An 18,534-nucleotide genomic window follows, 5' to 3' on the forward strand; every position below is an offset into this window, starting at 1 on the left:
CTCGCAGGTCTTGGTCCGCAGACCTGGTACGGCTGGTCGCAGGTGTGCCTTGGAGACTCCCTCTCAGAGAAGATATTTTAGCTCAAGGGCTGATCTTCCATCCTGCTTTACAGTCGCTTGCTTTAACGGCTTGGCTTTTGAAAGCCAGGTGCTGAAGGATAGAAGGGTGTCTGAATCTGTTATTCTTACGCTGTTAAAAGCTAGAAAATCTACTTCTAGGAAGATTTATCATTGAGTCTGGAAGGGGTACACTGCATGGTGAGAGTCTCCGGGGGGGGGGGCCCTGGTTTCTTTTCAGTATCTGAGTTTCTCCAAAGAGGTGTAGATCAGTGTTTGGCCTTGGGTACCATCAAAGACTAGATTTTGGCCCTGGCGTTTTTTTTTTTTTTTTTTTTCTTTCAGTGCCCGTTGAACACAAATTCCTTAGTTCCCACCTTTTTGTTCAGGGGGTCCGCCACCTGGTTTCCCCGGTGAGGTCTCCGTTACCTCCGTGGGACTTCAATTTGGTCCTGTCGTTTGTTCAGAAACCGCCTTTTGGAAATATCCATGAGCTTCCTTTGCTTACTTTGTCACAGAAGTTAGCCTTCTTGGTTGCTATTACTTCTGCATGCAGGATGTCGGAGTTTGCTGCCTTGTCTTGTCGTTCACCTTACCTGGTGGTTCATGGAGACAAAGTGGTGCTTCGTCCCTGCCAGTTGTTCCTTCCGAAGGTCGTCTCTGGTTTTCATATAAATGAAGACCCTGTGTTGTCTGCCTTGCGCCTAAGCCCCCATAAAGATTTTGCCTTGCGTTCTTTGGCTGTGGTTCGGGCGATCTGGGTGTACCTGGCGGCGACTAAGTCGTTCCGTGAATCGGATTCCCTATTTGTCCTTACAGATGGACTCCGTAAGGGGCTGGCCGTATCTGCTGCGACTATTCCCAGATGGATTAGGCAGACGGTGGTGTAGGCTTACTCGGTTAAGGGTCAGGATCCTCCTTTCCCTGTTAAGGCGCATTCTACAAGGGCGCTTAGTGCCTCTTGGGCCTTCAGTCATCAGGCGTCAGTGGTGCAGATTTGCAAGGAGGCCACTTGGATGTTTTGTCATCTGCGAATGCTGCCTTTGACCGCAAGGTTTTGCAGGCCTCTGTTGGAGAGGACTAGTCCTCTTTGAGGGTGTTTTTGTTGTGGTTGTGGTGTGTGTGTGTTTTTTTTTTTTTTATGTCAGGTGAGCTCCAGTTGTTCCTGGTTGAGCTCCTGTTTTTACCTGGTTGGCTACGTTTAGCATTTTTGGGAAGTGTGTTTATTGCTGTGTTCTTTCCATCCCTAGTGTTGACACTTTGGGGCGTCCCAAGGGTCCAGAAGATATGTACCTTCGTCAGTCAATGAACGAAAGAGAAAACTGAATTTTTGGCTTGCGGTAAAATCCTTTTTTTCTGATGTTCATTGACGGACACGGCACCCCCTCCTTTGTTGGGTTATATGTTCTTCTGACACTGCTTGTTACAAAACTGAAGACCTATAGCAGGAAGTGAGAGTATACACCCTGGGACTGCCCTATAGGCATAGTCAAACTTTTTTCTGCTTGGTGTCGTACTCCTGTAGGGGGCAGCATAATCCCCAAGGGGATATGGAGCTGTGTCTGTCAATGCACATCAGAGAAAAGGATTTTACGGTAAGGCAAAAATTCTGTGTTTTTGTTTTTTTTGTTTGTTTTCCATATGCTGCAGTTAGCATGAAATCTGAATGTGTAGGAGGTATATAATAGTAATATCTTCTTCTGCCTCTAGATTGTGAAGGAGTACGAGAGAGCAATCATTTTCCGTCTGGGCCGTATTCTGCGTGGTGGTGCGAAGGGGCCAGGTGAGTATATTTGTGTGTGTGTGTGTATGTATATGTATATGTGTGTGTGTGTGTGTATATATATATATATATATATATATATATATATATATATATATATATATATATATATATATATATATATATATATATATATATATATATATATATATATATATATAATGTATATGTGTGTATATATATGTGTATATATATATGTGTATGTATGTGTGTATATATATATATATATATATATATATATATATATATATATAATTATATAATTATTTAAAATTTAAATATTTATATTAATGTTATCAGGGAAATAACTGTAAAGTGGGAGCCTGGTCTGAATTCATGGAATTTAGTTTGGTGCGTCAATTTCCAAAGTGGATGACTGTTATCCTGCATTAAAAACCTTAGAATATTGAGGTTGTATTATTGACCAATGCGTCACTTTACAAGCTCACCTAAAATGAATAACTGAAATTTTATATGTAAATGTATTGTTTAGATCTTCTGTTTTTTTTGTTTTTTGTTGCTGTCGTTTCTGTTGAGGAGATTTTCCCCCATACCGGGGGAAAAAGGGTGAATCTCCTTCATGGGGCCATAAGAAGCAAAAATCCTGAAGAGGTTCTAAAGCTTTAAGAAAAGCTGCTACAAAATGTGTTTCTGTTGTTGCCTTTGTCCCCCCTAGGAATTTTTTCCCTTCTTGTCCTGACACCTTTCAAATGGACAAAGATTTTCCAGTTCTGTATGATACCTCTCGTAGAAATGTATGACGCCTCAAGGAGAAATCTCTCAAATGAAGACGCATACAGCAATAAAAAATGACACAGGTTCTAAAGCTTCCTCCCTTAATCCAAAACTGGAGTTCCACATAACTGAAGAATGTAGTAAAAGCACTCCATCTTTCATGGTTTATGTCTAACGAACTATTTTATAAAAGAGATTTCTGCCAGTAGGATCAGATGTTAGTGTTGGGTTTACTCTGGGAATTTGGATCGTGCAATGGGAGATGGGATGGCCACTCTGTTCCCCTTTCAAGTTGAATGAAATCTTGAGGTTTGTTGCTTTTGTGACTCTCACCCTATTTTCAGCATCTCATCGGACATTGTTTAATTGATTGTCCTTAGCTTCTGCTTCATTTTCCTCTTGCATTATGTGATTGTCCTCTCTCTTCTCCTGCATGTTCTGAAATATTTCTCGTTTTCAGGTCTCTTCTTTGTGCTTCCCTGCACTGATAGCTGCATTAAGGTGGATATGAGGACCATCTCCTTCGACATTCCCCCACAAGAGGTAAAGTGCTTCAGTCACTGACATGTTACAGCTCTGGGAAGGCTGTGTGGGCCTCTGCATAGTTCATCAAACTTTAGGGGGATCAAACTGTTGATTTTATTATATTAGCACTTTTTATGAAGCATTAAATTAACCTTATCATGCAGAGTTGTGGTAATGTTGTTCTGTTGGCCATGCACTGTGCCCAGAGCCCAGTTTGTGATCGCTGAGTTGCCTTTACCCTATTGTGGAAAATACAAAAACCACCACAAGTCCCAGCTTCAGTATCTGGAATCAACAGCACCAAAAAGTTCCATCTATCACAAGGGAACCAAGAATAATGGAGTAGAAGGATCCTGCAGCTTCCACAAAGGGATCCGCGGTAATTCATTGCAGCTTAAACAACAAAGACAGAAGCGCAGGATCCAAGTTAGAATAAAGGCAACTGATTTATTAACAAAAATATAAAGCACACTTACAGTTCAGTGCAAATCAGTGTGGAAAGCAGATGGCACCAGGACAATCACATAACCAGGCTAAGTTGAAGTAGCAGCAACTCTCGATCTAATAACCGGGGTACAGGGATGTTGCTCTGACACCTGTCAAAAGAAGAGCCAAAAGACAGTGTCCTTAGCTATTGCCTGATGGTAATTTCTCCGTAAAGGGCATAGAGGGTGGTAATGCTTCGAAGAACAACTTCTTCTTAAATGTTTTGAGGTTTGTGAAAGGAGTTGTCCTTCAAAACCTTACCACCCCCCAGTGGTGGGTGTTGTGCTGCCCTCGGCAAGACTAAAATTGGGCTGATGAATGCAAATTTTCCTCCAGTATTTTTTGATAACATACTGCATTCATCTTGCCATCAATTCTGACAAAATTACCTGTGCCTTTTTTGTAGCTCTCACATCCCCAAAACATCAACGATCCACCTCCGTGTTTCACAGTAAGAATGGTGTACCTTTCATCATAGGCCTGGTTGACTCTTCTCCAAATGTAGCATTTATGGTTGTGGCCAAAAAGCTAAATTTTGGTCTCCATCACTCCAAATGACTTTGTGCCAGAAGGTTTTGAGGCTTGTCCCTGTGCTGTTTGGTGTATTGGAAGCGGGATACTTTGTGGCATTTGCGTATGTGGCATTGGGCCTGATGTGGGTCTGCCATGGTTACCGTTACCACCAACAGCACATTAAGCTTGTTGCCCACGTGTGAGATCTTGAGACCATGAACAGTCCGGCATCTTTGGATTTTTAGTTTTTTATTATAGGAACTTGGATGGGAGAAAGGAATGATTGGGATACTCCTCTGGCTCAACTAGTTACGGAATTGGGACACTTGAGCGAAAAATGCCACCTAGCGCTGTCTTGGCGCCGGCTGAATGCTGACCAACGTTTACTGGCGCTTGTAAACCTGACTTGCTGTCTGTGAACTGAAACGTGACTTCTGATGCTTCCTCGCAGCTCAGAAGTCCTGTGCACTGCTCCCTGTAGTCTTCTCTGACTGAGGTAGCCACTAGCAATGATGCTGCAACACTTAACACTTTACACTTCAGGGCCCAACTGCTGGCACCCCCTTTACTCTTTAGGGTAATCTCTGGCACCCCCTTTACTATATTCCTGTACCGGCTAGCTAGCTAGATAGCTCCTGGATCCCTGTGACCTTCTCCGGAGTGGTCCCCTCTGCTAGGCAGACATCCAGGTGTCCCAGGGGCAAGCTGCCTGGGACACCTGATTCTTCCTGACAGAAGGAGAGATAGCCATCACCTCCCTCCTGCGACTATGTCTTTGGCGGGAAGCAATCTGTCATGTGTTCCCCACAGACTTAAACCCTCTCTCAGAATGCTGTGCGGCAGAATCTGCCCTTCCAGCATGGATACAAGCCCTGGTGTGCTATTGGTCAGGTTTCCTCCACTACCCATTGAGAACCCTCAATGGGATACAGTGGGGAGACTCCCCAACACAACAGGCACACCTGGGAACATGTGCCAGCCTAGCTGAAAAACATGGCCTTGCTGATAAGCAGACAAAGCCCACTATATTTTTCCTAGGACCTACCTTGGAGGGTGCTACACGTAGTAATGGCTTTCTTCTGGTGACTCGACCATGCAGCCGATCTTTCTTCAAGTGCCTCCTTATTGTGCATCTTGAAACAGCCACACCACGTTTTCAGAGAGTCCTGTATTTCACCTGAAGTTGTTCCCTGTGGGTTTTTCTTTGCATCCTGAACAATTTTCCTGGCAGTTGTGGCTGAAACCCTAGTTGGTCTACCTGACGGTGGTTTGGTTTCTACAGAACCCCTCATTTTCCACTTCTTGATTAGAGTTTGAACACTGCTGATTGGCATTCTCGATTCCTTGGATCTCTTTTTATATCCCTTTCCTTTTTATACTGTTCATTATACAGTTCCACTACCTTTTCCTGCAGATCCTTTGACAATTTGTTTGCTTTACCCATGACTCAGAATCCAGAAACGCCAGTGCAGCACTGGATGAAAGATGCAAGGGTCTGTCAGGAGTCCAGAAACTCATTGACCTTTTATATATACACACACTATTTACAAGCAAACAGATCACAGGTGAGGATGGTTACCTTTTTAATAGCTATTCAAACCCCTTTGTATCAACTTGTTTGCATGTTATCAGGCCAAAATCACCAGGGTATGTAAACTTTTGATCAAGGTAATTTTGGGTAGTTTCTGTTGTCATTCTGATTTAAAACACAGTTGATTGATAGTGTTTGGCTGAAGCCATTTATTGAACATGAGTGAAAGAAACGTTTTTGTGTTGTTCATATTCTCTGAAAATGGCCAAGAAATCCTAAATTCTGCCAGGGTATGTAAACTTATGAGCACAACTGTAAGTGTGCTAAACATTTTTGTTAGAATAAAGGCAACCGATTTATTAACTTAGATCCCATGCTCCTGTCTTTCTGTTGTTTACCCTATTGTGGGTGATTGTGTGAAATACAAATATACATTAGTAGCTAAATTGTTATATTGAAAGATTATATTCAATTCTATATACATATTTTCCTATCCTTGTGTTTAAATGACTTTGCAGACATATTTGAGACCTACCACAAATCATTCTTAGTGCATTAAAGGATTACAAATCTTCAATTTTTTTTTTTTTTCCCATTTAGGAAAAGTAATCATTATGAATTATTTGTCCTGTACAATAGGTTGCATACAGCTTGAAATTAACGATCACAAAGGGTTTTCTTGTTTTATTATCAGAATTTATTTGAACTGTAAACACCTATGTTCTCTTCTCTGTCTAACTTTATCTTAAAATGGAACTGGCTGATCTTGTGAGTGAAGCAATTTTTACTGATGACTGAATTGTTGAAGGATTTTCATCAGAGGTGGGGGACTTGAGTCACATGACTTGACTTAAGTCAGACTTAAGTCACCAGTTTGAGGACTTGAGACTTGCTTGACCAAAATTAATAAAAGACTTGACTTGACTTTGACTTGGTATTCATGATTTGAGACTTGACTTTGACTTGAGACCTATGACTCGAATTGACTTTACTTTTTTAAGTTATTAAATATTTGCATTTTCTCAAGATGTGCTAAAGCAAAATTATTGTGCCTGTTATGTTTCTGACACCACAGTCACCTAAAACACCTCAGTGTGTTAGGATTTCTAGGACACTGGTTGTTTAACAATGGAAATACTTAACATGTTAGTGACTGTGGTGTTGAAAGATGAACGGACGAAGGATTTTGAGCTGTTTGGGCATTCAAAGTGTTTCTTTAATATGCCAAGAAAAAATCAGTAAGCAGTTTTGTTAATGTTGAAATGTTCCTGACCCCTGACTTTTAAGTGATTTTAAGGTGAAAATTGGGGTAGATCAGTATTTTGACTTGACTTGACCAAAATAAATGACTTGACTTGACTTGCTTGACTTCTAGCAGGGACTCGACTTGACTTGCTTGCTTTTTGCCACAGTAACTTGGGACTTGCTTGAGACTTGAAGGTTAAGACTTGAGACTTGCTTGTGACTTGCACATGTGACTTACTCCCATGTCTGATTTTCATAGTATTGTGCAATGGGGTCCCAGAATTTGTTTTGGGGTTCCCCAGGCTGGCAAGTCAAATTATATAATTTTTGCAAAATCTTCAATAAGATTTAAAGCTTTGCAAAAAATTGGCAGAAACCCAGCTCTGCCTTTCGTAAGGCGGACTTTACTGGCACGACCGAGACCAATTAATAAAAAAATATGTGTAAATTTTATTATTCAATACTTTATTTTTAAAAAAAGTACAAAACACATACAGTGGGTACGAAAAGTATTCAGACCCCCTTAAATTTTTCACTCTTTGTTATATTGCAGCCATTTGCTAAAATCATTTAAGTTAATTCTTCTTCCTCATGAATGTACACATAGCACCCCATATTGACAGAAAAACACAGAATTGTTGACATTGTTGCAGATTTATTAAAAAAGAAAAACTGAAATATCACATGGTCCTAAGTATTCAGACCCTTTGCTCAGTATTTAGTAGAAGGCCCCTTTTGATCTAATACAGCCAGGAGTCTTTTTGGGAAAGATGCAACAAGTCTTTCACACCTAGATTTGGGGATCCTCTGCCATTCCTCCTTGCAGATCCTCTCCAGTTCTGTCAGGTTGGATGGTAAACGTTGGTGGACAGCCATTTTTAGGTCTCTCCAGAGATGCTAAATTGGGTTTAAGTCAGGGCTCTGGCTGGGCCATTCAAGAACAGTCAGGGAGTTGTTGTGAAGCCACTCCTTCATTATTTTAGCTGTGTGCTTAGGGTCATTGTCTTGTTGGAAGGTAAACCTTCGGCCCAGTCTGAGGTCCAGAGCACTCTGGAGAAGGTTTTTGTCCAGGATATCCCTGTACTTGGCCGCATTCATCTTTCCCTCGATTGCAACCAGTCGTCCTGTCCCTACAGCTGAAAAACACCCCCACAGCATGATGCTGCCACCACCATGCTTCACTGTTGGGACTGTATTGGACAGGTGATGAGCAGTGCCTGGTTTTCTCCACACATACCGCTTAGAATTAAGGCCAAAAAGTTCTATTTTGGTCTCATCAGACCAGAGAATCTTATTTCTCACCATCTTGGAGTCCTTCAGGTGTTTTTTAGCAAACTCCATGCGGGCTTTCATGTGTCTTACACTGAGGAGAGGCCTTCGTCGGGCCACACTGCCATAAAGCCCCAACTGGTGGAGGGCTGCAGTGATAGTTGACTTTCTACAACTTTCTCCCATCTCCTGACTGCATCTCTGGAGCTCAGCCACAGTGATCTTTGGGTTCTTCTTTACCTCTCTCACCAAAGCTCTTCTCCCCCGATAGCTCAGTTTGGCCGGACGGCCAGCTCTAGGAAGGGTTCTGGTTGTCCCAAACGTCTTCCATTTGAGGATTATGGAGGCCACTGTGCTCTTAGGAACCTTAAGTGCAGCAGAAATCTTTTTGTAACCTTGGCCAGATCTGTGCCTTGCCACAATTCTGTCTCTGAGCTCTTCAGGCAGTTCCTTTTGACCTCATGATTCTCATTTGCTCTGACATGCATTGTGATCTGGAAGGTCTTATATAGACAGGTGTGTGGCTTTCCTAATCAAGTCCAATCAGTATAATCAAACACAGCTGGACTCATATGAAGGTGTAGAACCATCTAGGATGATCAGAAGAAATGGAAAGCACCTGTGTTAAATATATGAGTGTCACAGCAAAGGGTCTGAATACTTAGGACCATGTGATATTTCAGTTTTTCTTTTTTAATAAATCTGCAACAATGTCAACAATTCTGTGTTTTTCTGTCAGTATGGGGTGCTATGTGTACATTCATGAGGAAGAAGAATGAACTTAAATGATTTTAGCAAATGGCTGCAATATAACAAAGAGTGAAAAATTTAAGGGGGTCTGAATACTTTTCGTACCCACTGTATATCGACATATAGAAAATATTTCCAGAATGAACATATGACAAGAACATCACAATATACGGAATGTAAAACCAGTGAAACAGGACATGCGAAAAAGAACTGGAACAAAGGGCACTAGCTCCTGGTGGGGAGACAGGGATGATCCTGTATCCCCCACTTGATTACCATGAGGTGAGCCCGTTCCAGTGACAGAAAGTTGATACAGCCAATGAGTGGACGCGTTTTGCAGACCTCAGCTTTATCAAGACCAGGCTGTAGATCAGTCTTTGTTTAAATTTGTCATTTGAGAACACGTGCATGGGGGAAATTTCACAGACCCACCAGGGGAGCCATTGTCTTCATGGATATCAACCAGATAATTTCCTGAATAACCCATTTTTACAACTGCCACCCTGAATTTTCTGTGTTCAACAAGAAGGGGGGCTGCTAGACGGGTGTGTGTAAGGTCAAAAAAAAATATATTGCAATCTAGGGACCACCTGTATTGGGGTCAACCTGCCATAGGCGCTCATCTATGAGCATCCTATCCAAAGGGATACGGAGATGCAACCAAAGAGATATATATCTCCTGTGCTGATACACCCTCTTGTAAAAATGTATCATCCATGCATGTCCTGTTGCAGCTGCACAAAGATTTAAAGCTTGTTTGATTTGATTTAATATTTTATTTATTGATTTTCTTTTTTTTTTACATTAACAATGACAAAAGTGCTGACGGTGCCCGGTGTTCTATAAGAATACTGCTACCTATCAGATTCTGCAACCGGAAGTGACATTGGGATGAGAACAACGCCATGCGTTCCAACACGGCCGCTATGCGTTCCAATAGTTACATAGTTTGTGAGGTTGAAAAAAGACATCAGTACATCCAGTTCAACCTATGATGTGTGTGTGTGTTTGATGTTAACTGTACATTGTATACCCCTTTATGTTGTGGTTTTTAAGGTGCCCATCTAATAGTTTTTTTAAAGCTATCAATGCTCCCTGCTGATACTACTGCTTATGGAAGAGCATTCCACATCCTTACTGCTCTGACAGTAAAGAACCCCTTAGGTATTTTAGGGTTAAACCGTTTTTCCTCTAGTTTTAGTGAGTGGCCACGTGTCTTATTGTATTCCCTTTCTCTGAAAAGTTTGTTCCTTATGCTAGGGTCATAACCAGTACAGTATTTGTACATTGATATCATATCACTGTCAAGCGTCTCTTCTCCAAAGAGAATAAGTTCAATGCTTGTAGTCTTTCCTCATAGTTGATGTCCTCCATTCCCCTAATTATTTTTGTTGCCCTTCTCTGGACTCTCTCCAGCTCCAGCACATCCTTCCCGAGGACCGGTGCCCAGAACAGGACGGAATACTGCAGATGTAGCCGGACCAGAGGCTTGTAGAGTGGGAGAATAATCTCTTTATTTCTGGAGTGAATCCCCTTTTTTATACATGCCAGTATTTTGTTGGCTTTGCTTGCAGCGGCTTGGCATTGCATGCCACTGCCAAGCCTGTTGTCCACTAGGACCCCCAGGTCTTTTTCATCTTGGATTCACCCAGAGGTTCTCCCCCTAGTGAGTAGCTTGCTTTCATGTTTCTGACGCCCAAGTGCATTACTTTACATTTTTCAACATTAAACCTCATCTGCCATGTAGCTGCCCACCCCATTTTTTGTTCAGGTCTGCTTGTAAGGTTTCCACATCCTGTATCGAAGATATTGACATGCTCCCCTGGAGCCAGTTCTCTATCCAGGTATTCACCCTATGGTCCATACCTATGTACCTTAGTTTGTACATTAAGGGTTTGTGGGGAACGGTGTCAAATGCCTTTGCAAAGTCCAGATACACCACATCCACAGGCTTTCCTTTGTCTAGATGGCAACTCACCTCATCGTAGAAGGTTAAGAGATTGGTCTGGCAAGAACGATTTTTCATGAATCCATGCTGATTACTACTAATAATACCGTTCTCATTACTAAAGTCTTGTATGTAGTCTCTTAACATCCCCTCCAAAATCTTGCAGACTACTGATGTTAGGCTGTCCGGCCTATAAGTTACCCGGGATATATCTCGGCCCTTTTTTAAATATTGGTACCAAGTTGTCTTTTTTCCAATCAGCTGGAACCATACCTGTCTGTAGACTATCCGTAACGATCAAGAATAATGGTCTGGCTATCACCTGGCTGAGCTCTTTAAGAACCCTCGGGTGCAAGCCATCTGGTCCTGGTGATTTATGTTAAAGTTTCTCTAGTTTAGTAAGTCTTATCTTCTGTTAACCATGGGGGTACTTCCTGAGGTGTATTATTTAATTTAGCATTACAAGCTGGGTTAGGGTAGCCCCCCAATTCTTTTGTGAAGACTGAAGAGCAGAAATTAACACTTTCGCCTTCTCTGTCCTCTGTGGCCAGATTGCATTTGTCGTCTTTTATGGGGCCAATGTGTTCTGGCCTCGCTTTCTTACTATTTATATACTTAAAGAATTTCTTGGGGGGTTTTTTTTTTTTTTTTTTTACTCTCTTCTGCTATATGTCTCTCTCTCATTCTATTTTAGGCGCCTTGATTTCGCCTTTACGTTTCTTATTACACTCTTTGTAATGCTTGAATGCTGCCAATGACCCCTCAGCCTTATATTTTTTGAAGGCCTTTTCTTTAGTATTAATATGCATTTGTATGTTGGAGTTTAGCCACCCAGGGTTTAGTTTTGCTCTTTTAAATTTATTTCCCTTTGGAATGCACTGGCCAATCACTTTGTTTAGTATGCTCTTGAAGCACTCCCATTTTCCTCCGTGTTCTATTCCATTTGATATTTTCTAGCAAAAGAGCGCAGTTTTGGGAAATTGGCTCTTTTGAAATTCAGTGTCCTTATATTACCCTTGTGTTTCCTGTTACTATGATTAATACTGAAACGTATTGACCTATGGTCACTGTTTCCTAAGTTGCCCCGTATTTCTATATAGGTTCCCTAATGTGTGATTTATATAGTGAAATAGACTATTTCACTCGGTCACGGTCTATTTCAGTCTATAAGTGAGTTTACTGCTAAAATAAATGTAGAATTCAAGACTTGCGTGAGTGTAAGAAGATGACCGCTGCTGCTTCGTGTTCTGTCACATTAGGAAACCTATTGGAACGCATAGCGGCCATATTGGAATGCAATAAGTTGTTCTCGTCCGAGCTTCACTTCCGGTTGCAGAATCTAGGTAGCGGTATTCTGAAAGAACACCCACCCTTTCCACCCTCCACTCAATTCATAAAGGCTGTATTATTGCTTTCTGCATCGAAAGGCGTTCTACGAATGTAAGAGACAGGCCTTTCATTAATTTTTCCATCCGTCATTCATTAAGCATTGTTGGTCCAGCATATTTAGAAAATGTAATGGTCTGAGGCTGTAGACACTTGCAGCTTAGCTCTGTCACCAGCCCAGAGCAAATTGGTTGGCTGTAGTCCAATGATTATTGCTCCACCATAAAATGTTTCCTCTTTGGTAATTTTAAAGTTTGATTGTTCTGAAGCATTCATTAGCAAAAAACGGCCATTTGGTTGATTGGAATCATTCCAATGCAGACATCGCCCTTCTCCTGTACACATTGGGGTTTATTTACTTGAGACAAATCCACTGTGGACTTGAAAGTGCAGTCGCTGTAGATCTAAGGGGGACATGCAAGGAAAATTAAACAGCAGTTTTGCTTGAACATAATTGGATGATAGAAATCAGCAGAGCTTCCCCCTCACTTCAGTGCTCATATAGTGCACAGTGGATTTGCCTTTGGTAAATCAACCCCAATGATTTGTTTTTGGACCATTTTGATGTGTACATTTTTCTGATTCCGCTACTATGTCAATTTTATTTTCCCTTAACATCTTTCAGTACCGCACCTGAGTGAGTGTCTCCTTCCACTTGCGAACAGGAAACGCCACTTCCACCAAACTTTAAAAGGAGGCTTCTCCCCACAGCTCATCAGTTTTTGTTTCCTCCGGCCGAGGAACACCTAGTGGGGAGTCAGGAGTTCTTAAGTGCTGTCATGAGAGACTAGGCTTCCTGCTCCACTGTACCTGTATTTTGTAGAGTCTGTTCCTCCCATACCACATGACTTGGCTGTTGAATGGGCTCCTTCTCCCTCTTTGGTGCTCGGGGAGAGCCTGTACTGCCTGTGGACACTGCTCCTACGTGGCGGCGCAGGCTAGCTGTTGACTCCTTTTTTTTTTTTTTTTTTTTTTTTTTCTTTTCTGGCCCAGCCCGCCGGTCTAGATGCCCAGGTGCCGCCGCCATCTTTTCGGTGATGAGTGGAGATTCGCCTGGCTGGAAGTGAGGTATCCAGCGAGGGGAGATGATGGTTTTCAATCGCAGAACGAAGGAACCTTTTAGATGGGTCTAAAATATAGGGAATTCAAGATATGCATCCTTGATGTCTATGGATGCTAGAAATTCCTCTCCCTGCAGGGAGGCTATGACTGAATTAATTCATTCCATGCGGAAAGAACAAATGTTCAGAAACTGATTTAGCGCCTTGAGATCCAAAATGGGTCTCGCATCCCATTTTGGTTTGGGGATTATGAATAGGTTTGAGTAAAAATCTCTCTGGAACCTCCGTTATCGCCCTCTGAGCTCTCAGCTGGTCCAATGCCTGAAAGAGATCTTCCTTTTTAGGGGATCTGTTGGTATGCTTGACCTCACAAACTGAGGATGCGGGAACAACTGAAATTCCAGGTTGTATCCCTGTGAAATGGTGGAGGCAACCCAGTTTTCTTGAATTAACCACACCCATGCCCCTGAGAACTGTAGGAGCCCCCCCACCCAGGCGAGTGGGGGCACCCCTTCACTGAGAGGGCTTAGAGGAAGACTTGGCTGATCTGTGCCCAGGGCTTTTTCTGACCTTGGTCTGGATGCAGAAGGCTGAGGCTGTGGCCACTGCCTGGAATTGGAAGCACTGGTATTATGAGTGCTGGGGATCTTAAAGGAAGGACGCCTACTCTTCCTCTTTACAGGTAGCAATGTACTCTTCCCAGTCGTTATACACTTCTTGCTCCAAGAGTGGATGTATGGGAAATGACAGAGGACTCTGAGGAGGGCACAATGAGCCTAGGGAGGAAAAAGAGGTTTCAGTTGTCTGTGAGGGCAGAAGTTTAAACTCAGTCCGGACCATCTCAGCAAGAGACTGGATAAACAATCTCTGGGATTGAGAGGCTGATGGAGATTCCTCTGACTCTCCGGAAGTGGAGATTTCAGCTTGACCTTCTATAGGGTCACCCTGAGCTACATCTTCCACGTCCTCTGCCCAATCCTTTAGACCTACTTTAGGGCTCTTTCACACGGTCCGCCTCCGTAGGCGGATCCGTGCTGCTCAGCGGGGATCGATCCGCGATCCCCGCTGAACCGGCGGATGACAGCTCTGTCTCCGCTTGCAGTGCGGAGAGTGAGGTGTCACAGCCCCCGCTGCTCTCTATGGGGAATCTGATAAGAGCGGACCGCCTGTCCGCTCTCTTCCGATCCGATCCCCAGGACGGATGGAAAATAGGGTTTCCATCCGTCCGGATTTCACGGACAGGATCGGATGCGGATGTCAGCGGACATGTCACCGCTGACATCCGCTGCTCCATAGGGCTGAATGGGGCATCCGATCAGATCCGCCTAAAAAAACTGACAGGCGGATCTGATCGGACCGCCCGTGTGAAAGAGCCCTAAAACGTACTTTGCATAAAACTGTTACAATGTAATTACAAGCAGAAATACACTTGGCACAAGTCTTTGTAATCTTATTAAAGGGAACAGTGCATAAAATAATTACAATTTTGCAATTTTAACCCTTTAAGGTTTGTTTGCTGTGTAAATATTTAAAATGGACTCCCCAGTCCTGCCGCAGTAAACTGCTATAAGCAAGAATCCAATCTTCACCCCTCACAATGAGCATTGTCTTGGAGACCTTCAAGGACTGGGTCCCCTATATAAGACCTTGGACCTGTAGAGCACCCTGCAGGGAGCTCCTTTGGGGTTATGTATTGAGGTGCTGGACCCTGGGATCTGGACCCTTGGAAAAGGACAGCGTTACAGGCAAAACCTAGTATCTGCTTCCCAAGGCTCAGGTACCATCCTTTTAGTCCATTGACTGTTTTAGATGGATCCGATAGCTAACCCCTTAGATCCAGTGATCTTGGTTTGGGGTATGTTAGCATAAACTTATTTTCTTTCTTCTTCTTTGAAACATAACAAACATGTGGAGCGCCTCTCCACAGCGACCTTCACCTTTTTAGAAACTGGCGAAAAAACTGAGGTGCTTCCTGTGTGGGAGGAGTTATATAGGGGTCATCAATTCTGATTGGTTGCCAGCGTCCTTCACCTATAGGTGACTCTATAACCCATATGTTATGATTTATGGCTCTGTGTCCTGTGATGTATGAAAAGAGCGAGCCTTTAGAATCAATCTCTTTGAGGAATCTAAAGCCCCGTACACACGTACTGATCGTCGGACGAACGATTGGCCGTCTTTTGTCCAGGGCTGTCGTGTCTGTTGAAAACTGCAAAAGACTGCACACGAATTTTGTCGGCCAACAGCCGACTGCAGAAGTGATGTCATGTGATGGTTAACTTTCCTTGTCTTTTTTCTTTTCTGAGCATGCCCAGTCTTGCTAATCTGCTGTCTGTCGGCCGAAATCTGTACTGACTGGCGAACAATCGGCCGTTCTGGTGACGGCCAACAAATATTTTAAAGTCTGCATGACAGATTCTGTTCGGCCGAAAATGCGCTGTCGGAAGCATCATACTAACAAGCCTACAATCGGCCGATCGGTCGTCGGCCGTATATTTACAGCCGACAATCGGTACGTGTGTACGGGGCTTTACCCTCAAGATGGTATTTTTAGTTAAGATTACATCTGCAAGAAGAATCGGTGAACTGCATGCGCTATCAGTTAGGGAGCACTTCTTGTCCATCTACCCAGATTGGCAAAAACTCTGGATCTGTTTTAAGTATAATCCTAAGGTCAGTTCAAAACAAGTCACAGGATATTATCCTGCTAACTTTTTGTTCTAACCTTCAGGGGATAAGGAGAGTCCTAGATGTAAGAAGAATTATATTACATTACCTGGAGGTTACAAGAGACTTTAGGTCTTAGTTGTGTTGTTCTTTTTCTGGCAACAAAATGGCATCTAATGGGTCAATTGCTCGGTGGCTTAAATCCAGCTATTTTGGAGACTTACTCCCAGATGGAATTGTCTCCCTCTGCTTGGAATCCAGGCACACTCTACAAGAGGTCTTACCACTACATGGGCAGAAAAAACTGGTGCCACCCCAGATCAAATTTGTAAGGTGGCTACGTGGTCTTTATTTTAACGTTTGTCCGTCATTACAGACTGGACCTTCTGTCAGCAGGTGATCAGGCATTTGGCAGAAAGGTCCTTCAGGCGGTTGTCCCTCCCTAGTTGGTAAGTCTCATTAATCCTCTCAGATGCTTTCCTGAAAGACGTTAATGGAAAACCTTACCGGTAACTTGTTTTCCAGGAGCCTTTCAGGACTGCCCTTGTTTTTTTGCTATTTTTTAATATTTTTAACCATATTATGATTGTGTTCCAGCCCGGGCTGGAAATACTCTACTACAACTGATGAGCTGTGGGGAGAAGCCTCCCTTTAACCACTTTAAGGACCAAGGCTATTTCTGACACAGGTAAAATCCAGTATTTTTTGTGCTAGAAAATTACTCAGTACCCCTAAACATATTATATATATATATATATATATAATATATATATATAATTTTTTTTTTTTTCAAAGACTTTGGAGAAAAAAATGGCGGTTATTGCAATATTTTATGTCGCACAGTATTTGGGCAGCGGTCTTTCAGACGCAATTTAAAAAATAAAAAATACACTTCACTAAATTTAAAAAAAAAAAAAAAAACAGTAAAGTTAGCCCAATTTCTTTTGTATATTGTGAAATATGTCACATGGAGTAAATGGATCCCTAACATGTTGCGGTTTAAAATTGCGCACACGTGAAATGGCGACAAACTACGGTACTTAAAAATCTCCATAGACGGCGCTTTAAACATTTATGCCGGTTACCAGTTTAGAGTTAAATTTTTTTTTAATACTGATAGATTATATATAATAATAATATTTATTTATTTTTTTAAATCAGTGGCAGTGATGTCACTTCTGGAATACTCTTATTGGATACCTGATCAAAGCTGAATCCCAGCTTTGTTCGGCACTCTGACTAGCTGGTTCGCTTTGGTCTCCTGGTGGAACGGGAGACCCAGGCAGAGCGCCAGAAAGGGGGGGGGAAAGAGAGAAAGACACGTCCCCTCCTGCTCCTTGTGGTAACGGCCGAGTGGCTGCTGAGGCGCATCAGTTATCACCGAAAAGCTGACCACCGGTTGAGGACTCTAGCTGCAGGCATCACCCCCCCAGTACAACCACTTCTTCAAGCCGATGTACATGTACGTCGGTTTACGTCGGTTTGCAGGAAGTGGTTAAAGTTTGGTTGAAGTGTTTCCTGTTGGCAAGAAGCCACTCTCTCTCAGGTGCTGTCCTGAAAGACTTCTGGAAAACAAGTTACCGGTAAATTTTACTTGGATTTTTTAGACTCCTATATTTGGAAATGTCTATTTTATTTAGACCTCCTCTATTTTATTTAGATGCAGTCAAAAAATAGATTTCTATTTCCCCCATTACCTCCTTTTTTTGATTCTGCGGATTTTGTGGGATATTTGCTAATGGAAGTGATGTGGATTGCAATTCTGTTTAGTTTTTCCTTCCATTAGCTGTGATTAAATAATTGCCATTTATTTTCAGAATGACTATTGTTTTGATCCTAATAATTATCGTGACGTTTTTATCTTTCAGATTTTGACTAAAGACTCAGTGACAGTCAGTGTGGATGGTGTCGTCTATTACCGGGTACAGAATGCCATCTTGGCTGTAGCGAACATCACAAATGCAGATTCAGCCACCAGACTTCTAGCGCAGACCACCCTCCGCAATGTCCTCGGAACGAAGAACCTGTCACAGATCTTGTCAGACCGGGAGGAGATAGCACATAACATGCAGGTGGGGCACTCCAACCGACTGCAATGACTGCTGGGAAAAATGTGCAAACCCTTCCTTCCATTTTGTAACTTGCATCACAATCTGAAGGGTTTCAATCCATGTGGTTTGCATTTAGAAACTGGTCTAAGCTCCTTCCTCGAGTCCATATGACATGTCGGCAATACCTTTTCTGTAACACTTCTCCCTAGTTTTGTAATGTGGGATGAAAAATTGCACTTTGTAGACTGCCATTTTGGTAATCCTGTATTTATGTGCTGGCTCTTGAAGTATCAGTTGTTCAGACTGTACTCATCTGGGCTAATCTAGAGCTATCTTATAGACTAAAAGCAATGTTTGAATGCAGAACACTGGACCTAAGGATACTTCAAGTGTCTGTACATAAGTTAAGAATTAATACATACTCTATAGTCATGCATCACTAATAGCCTCTAAAAACAGTGAAGGCTACCTACAGCGCTTGCTAAGAAGGAAAATGAATAACCATAGATGTTCAGCAACTCAAAATT

General features: G+C 42.4%; 1 protein-coding gene across 1 annotated transcript in view; it reads left to right on the forward strand.

Moving 5' to 3' along the window:
* Nucleotides 1–18,534, forward strand: part of STOM (stomatin) — a 105,912-nt gene that overhangs the window by 48,874 nt on the left and 38,504 nt on the right. The window contains exons 3-5 of the mRNA XM_082264491.1: nt 1,768–1,840; nt 3,036–3,118; nt 17,825–18,028. Of these exons, the coding sequence (XP_082120617.1) occupies nt 1,768–1,840; nt 3,036–3,118; nt 17,825–18,028 (360 nt within the window). The remainder of the gene's footprint in view (nt 1–1,767; nt 1,841–3,035; nt 3,119–17,824; nt 18,029–18,534) is intronic.

Source organism: Pelophylax lessonae, assembly GCF_965119305.1.
Source record: "Pelophylax lessonae genome assembly, chromosome: 7".
NCBI lineage: Eukaryota > Metazoa > Chordata > Amphibia > Anura > Ranidae > Pelophylax > Pelophylax lessonae.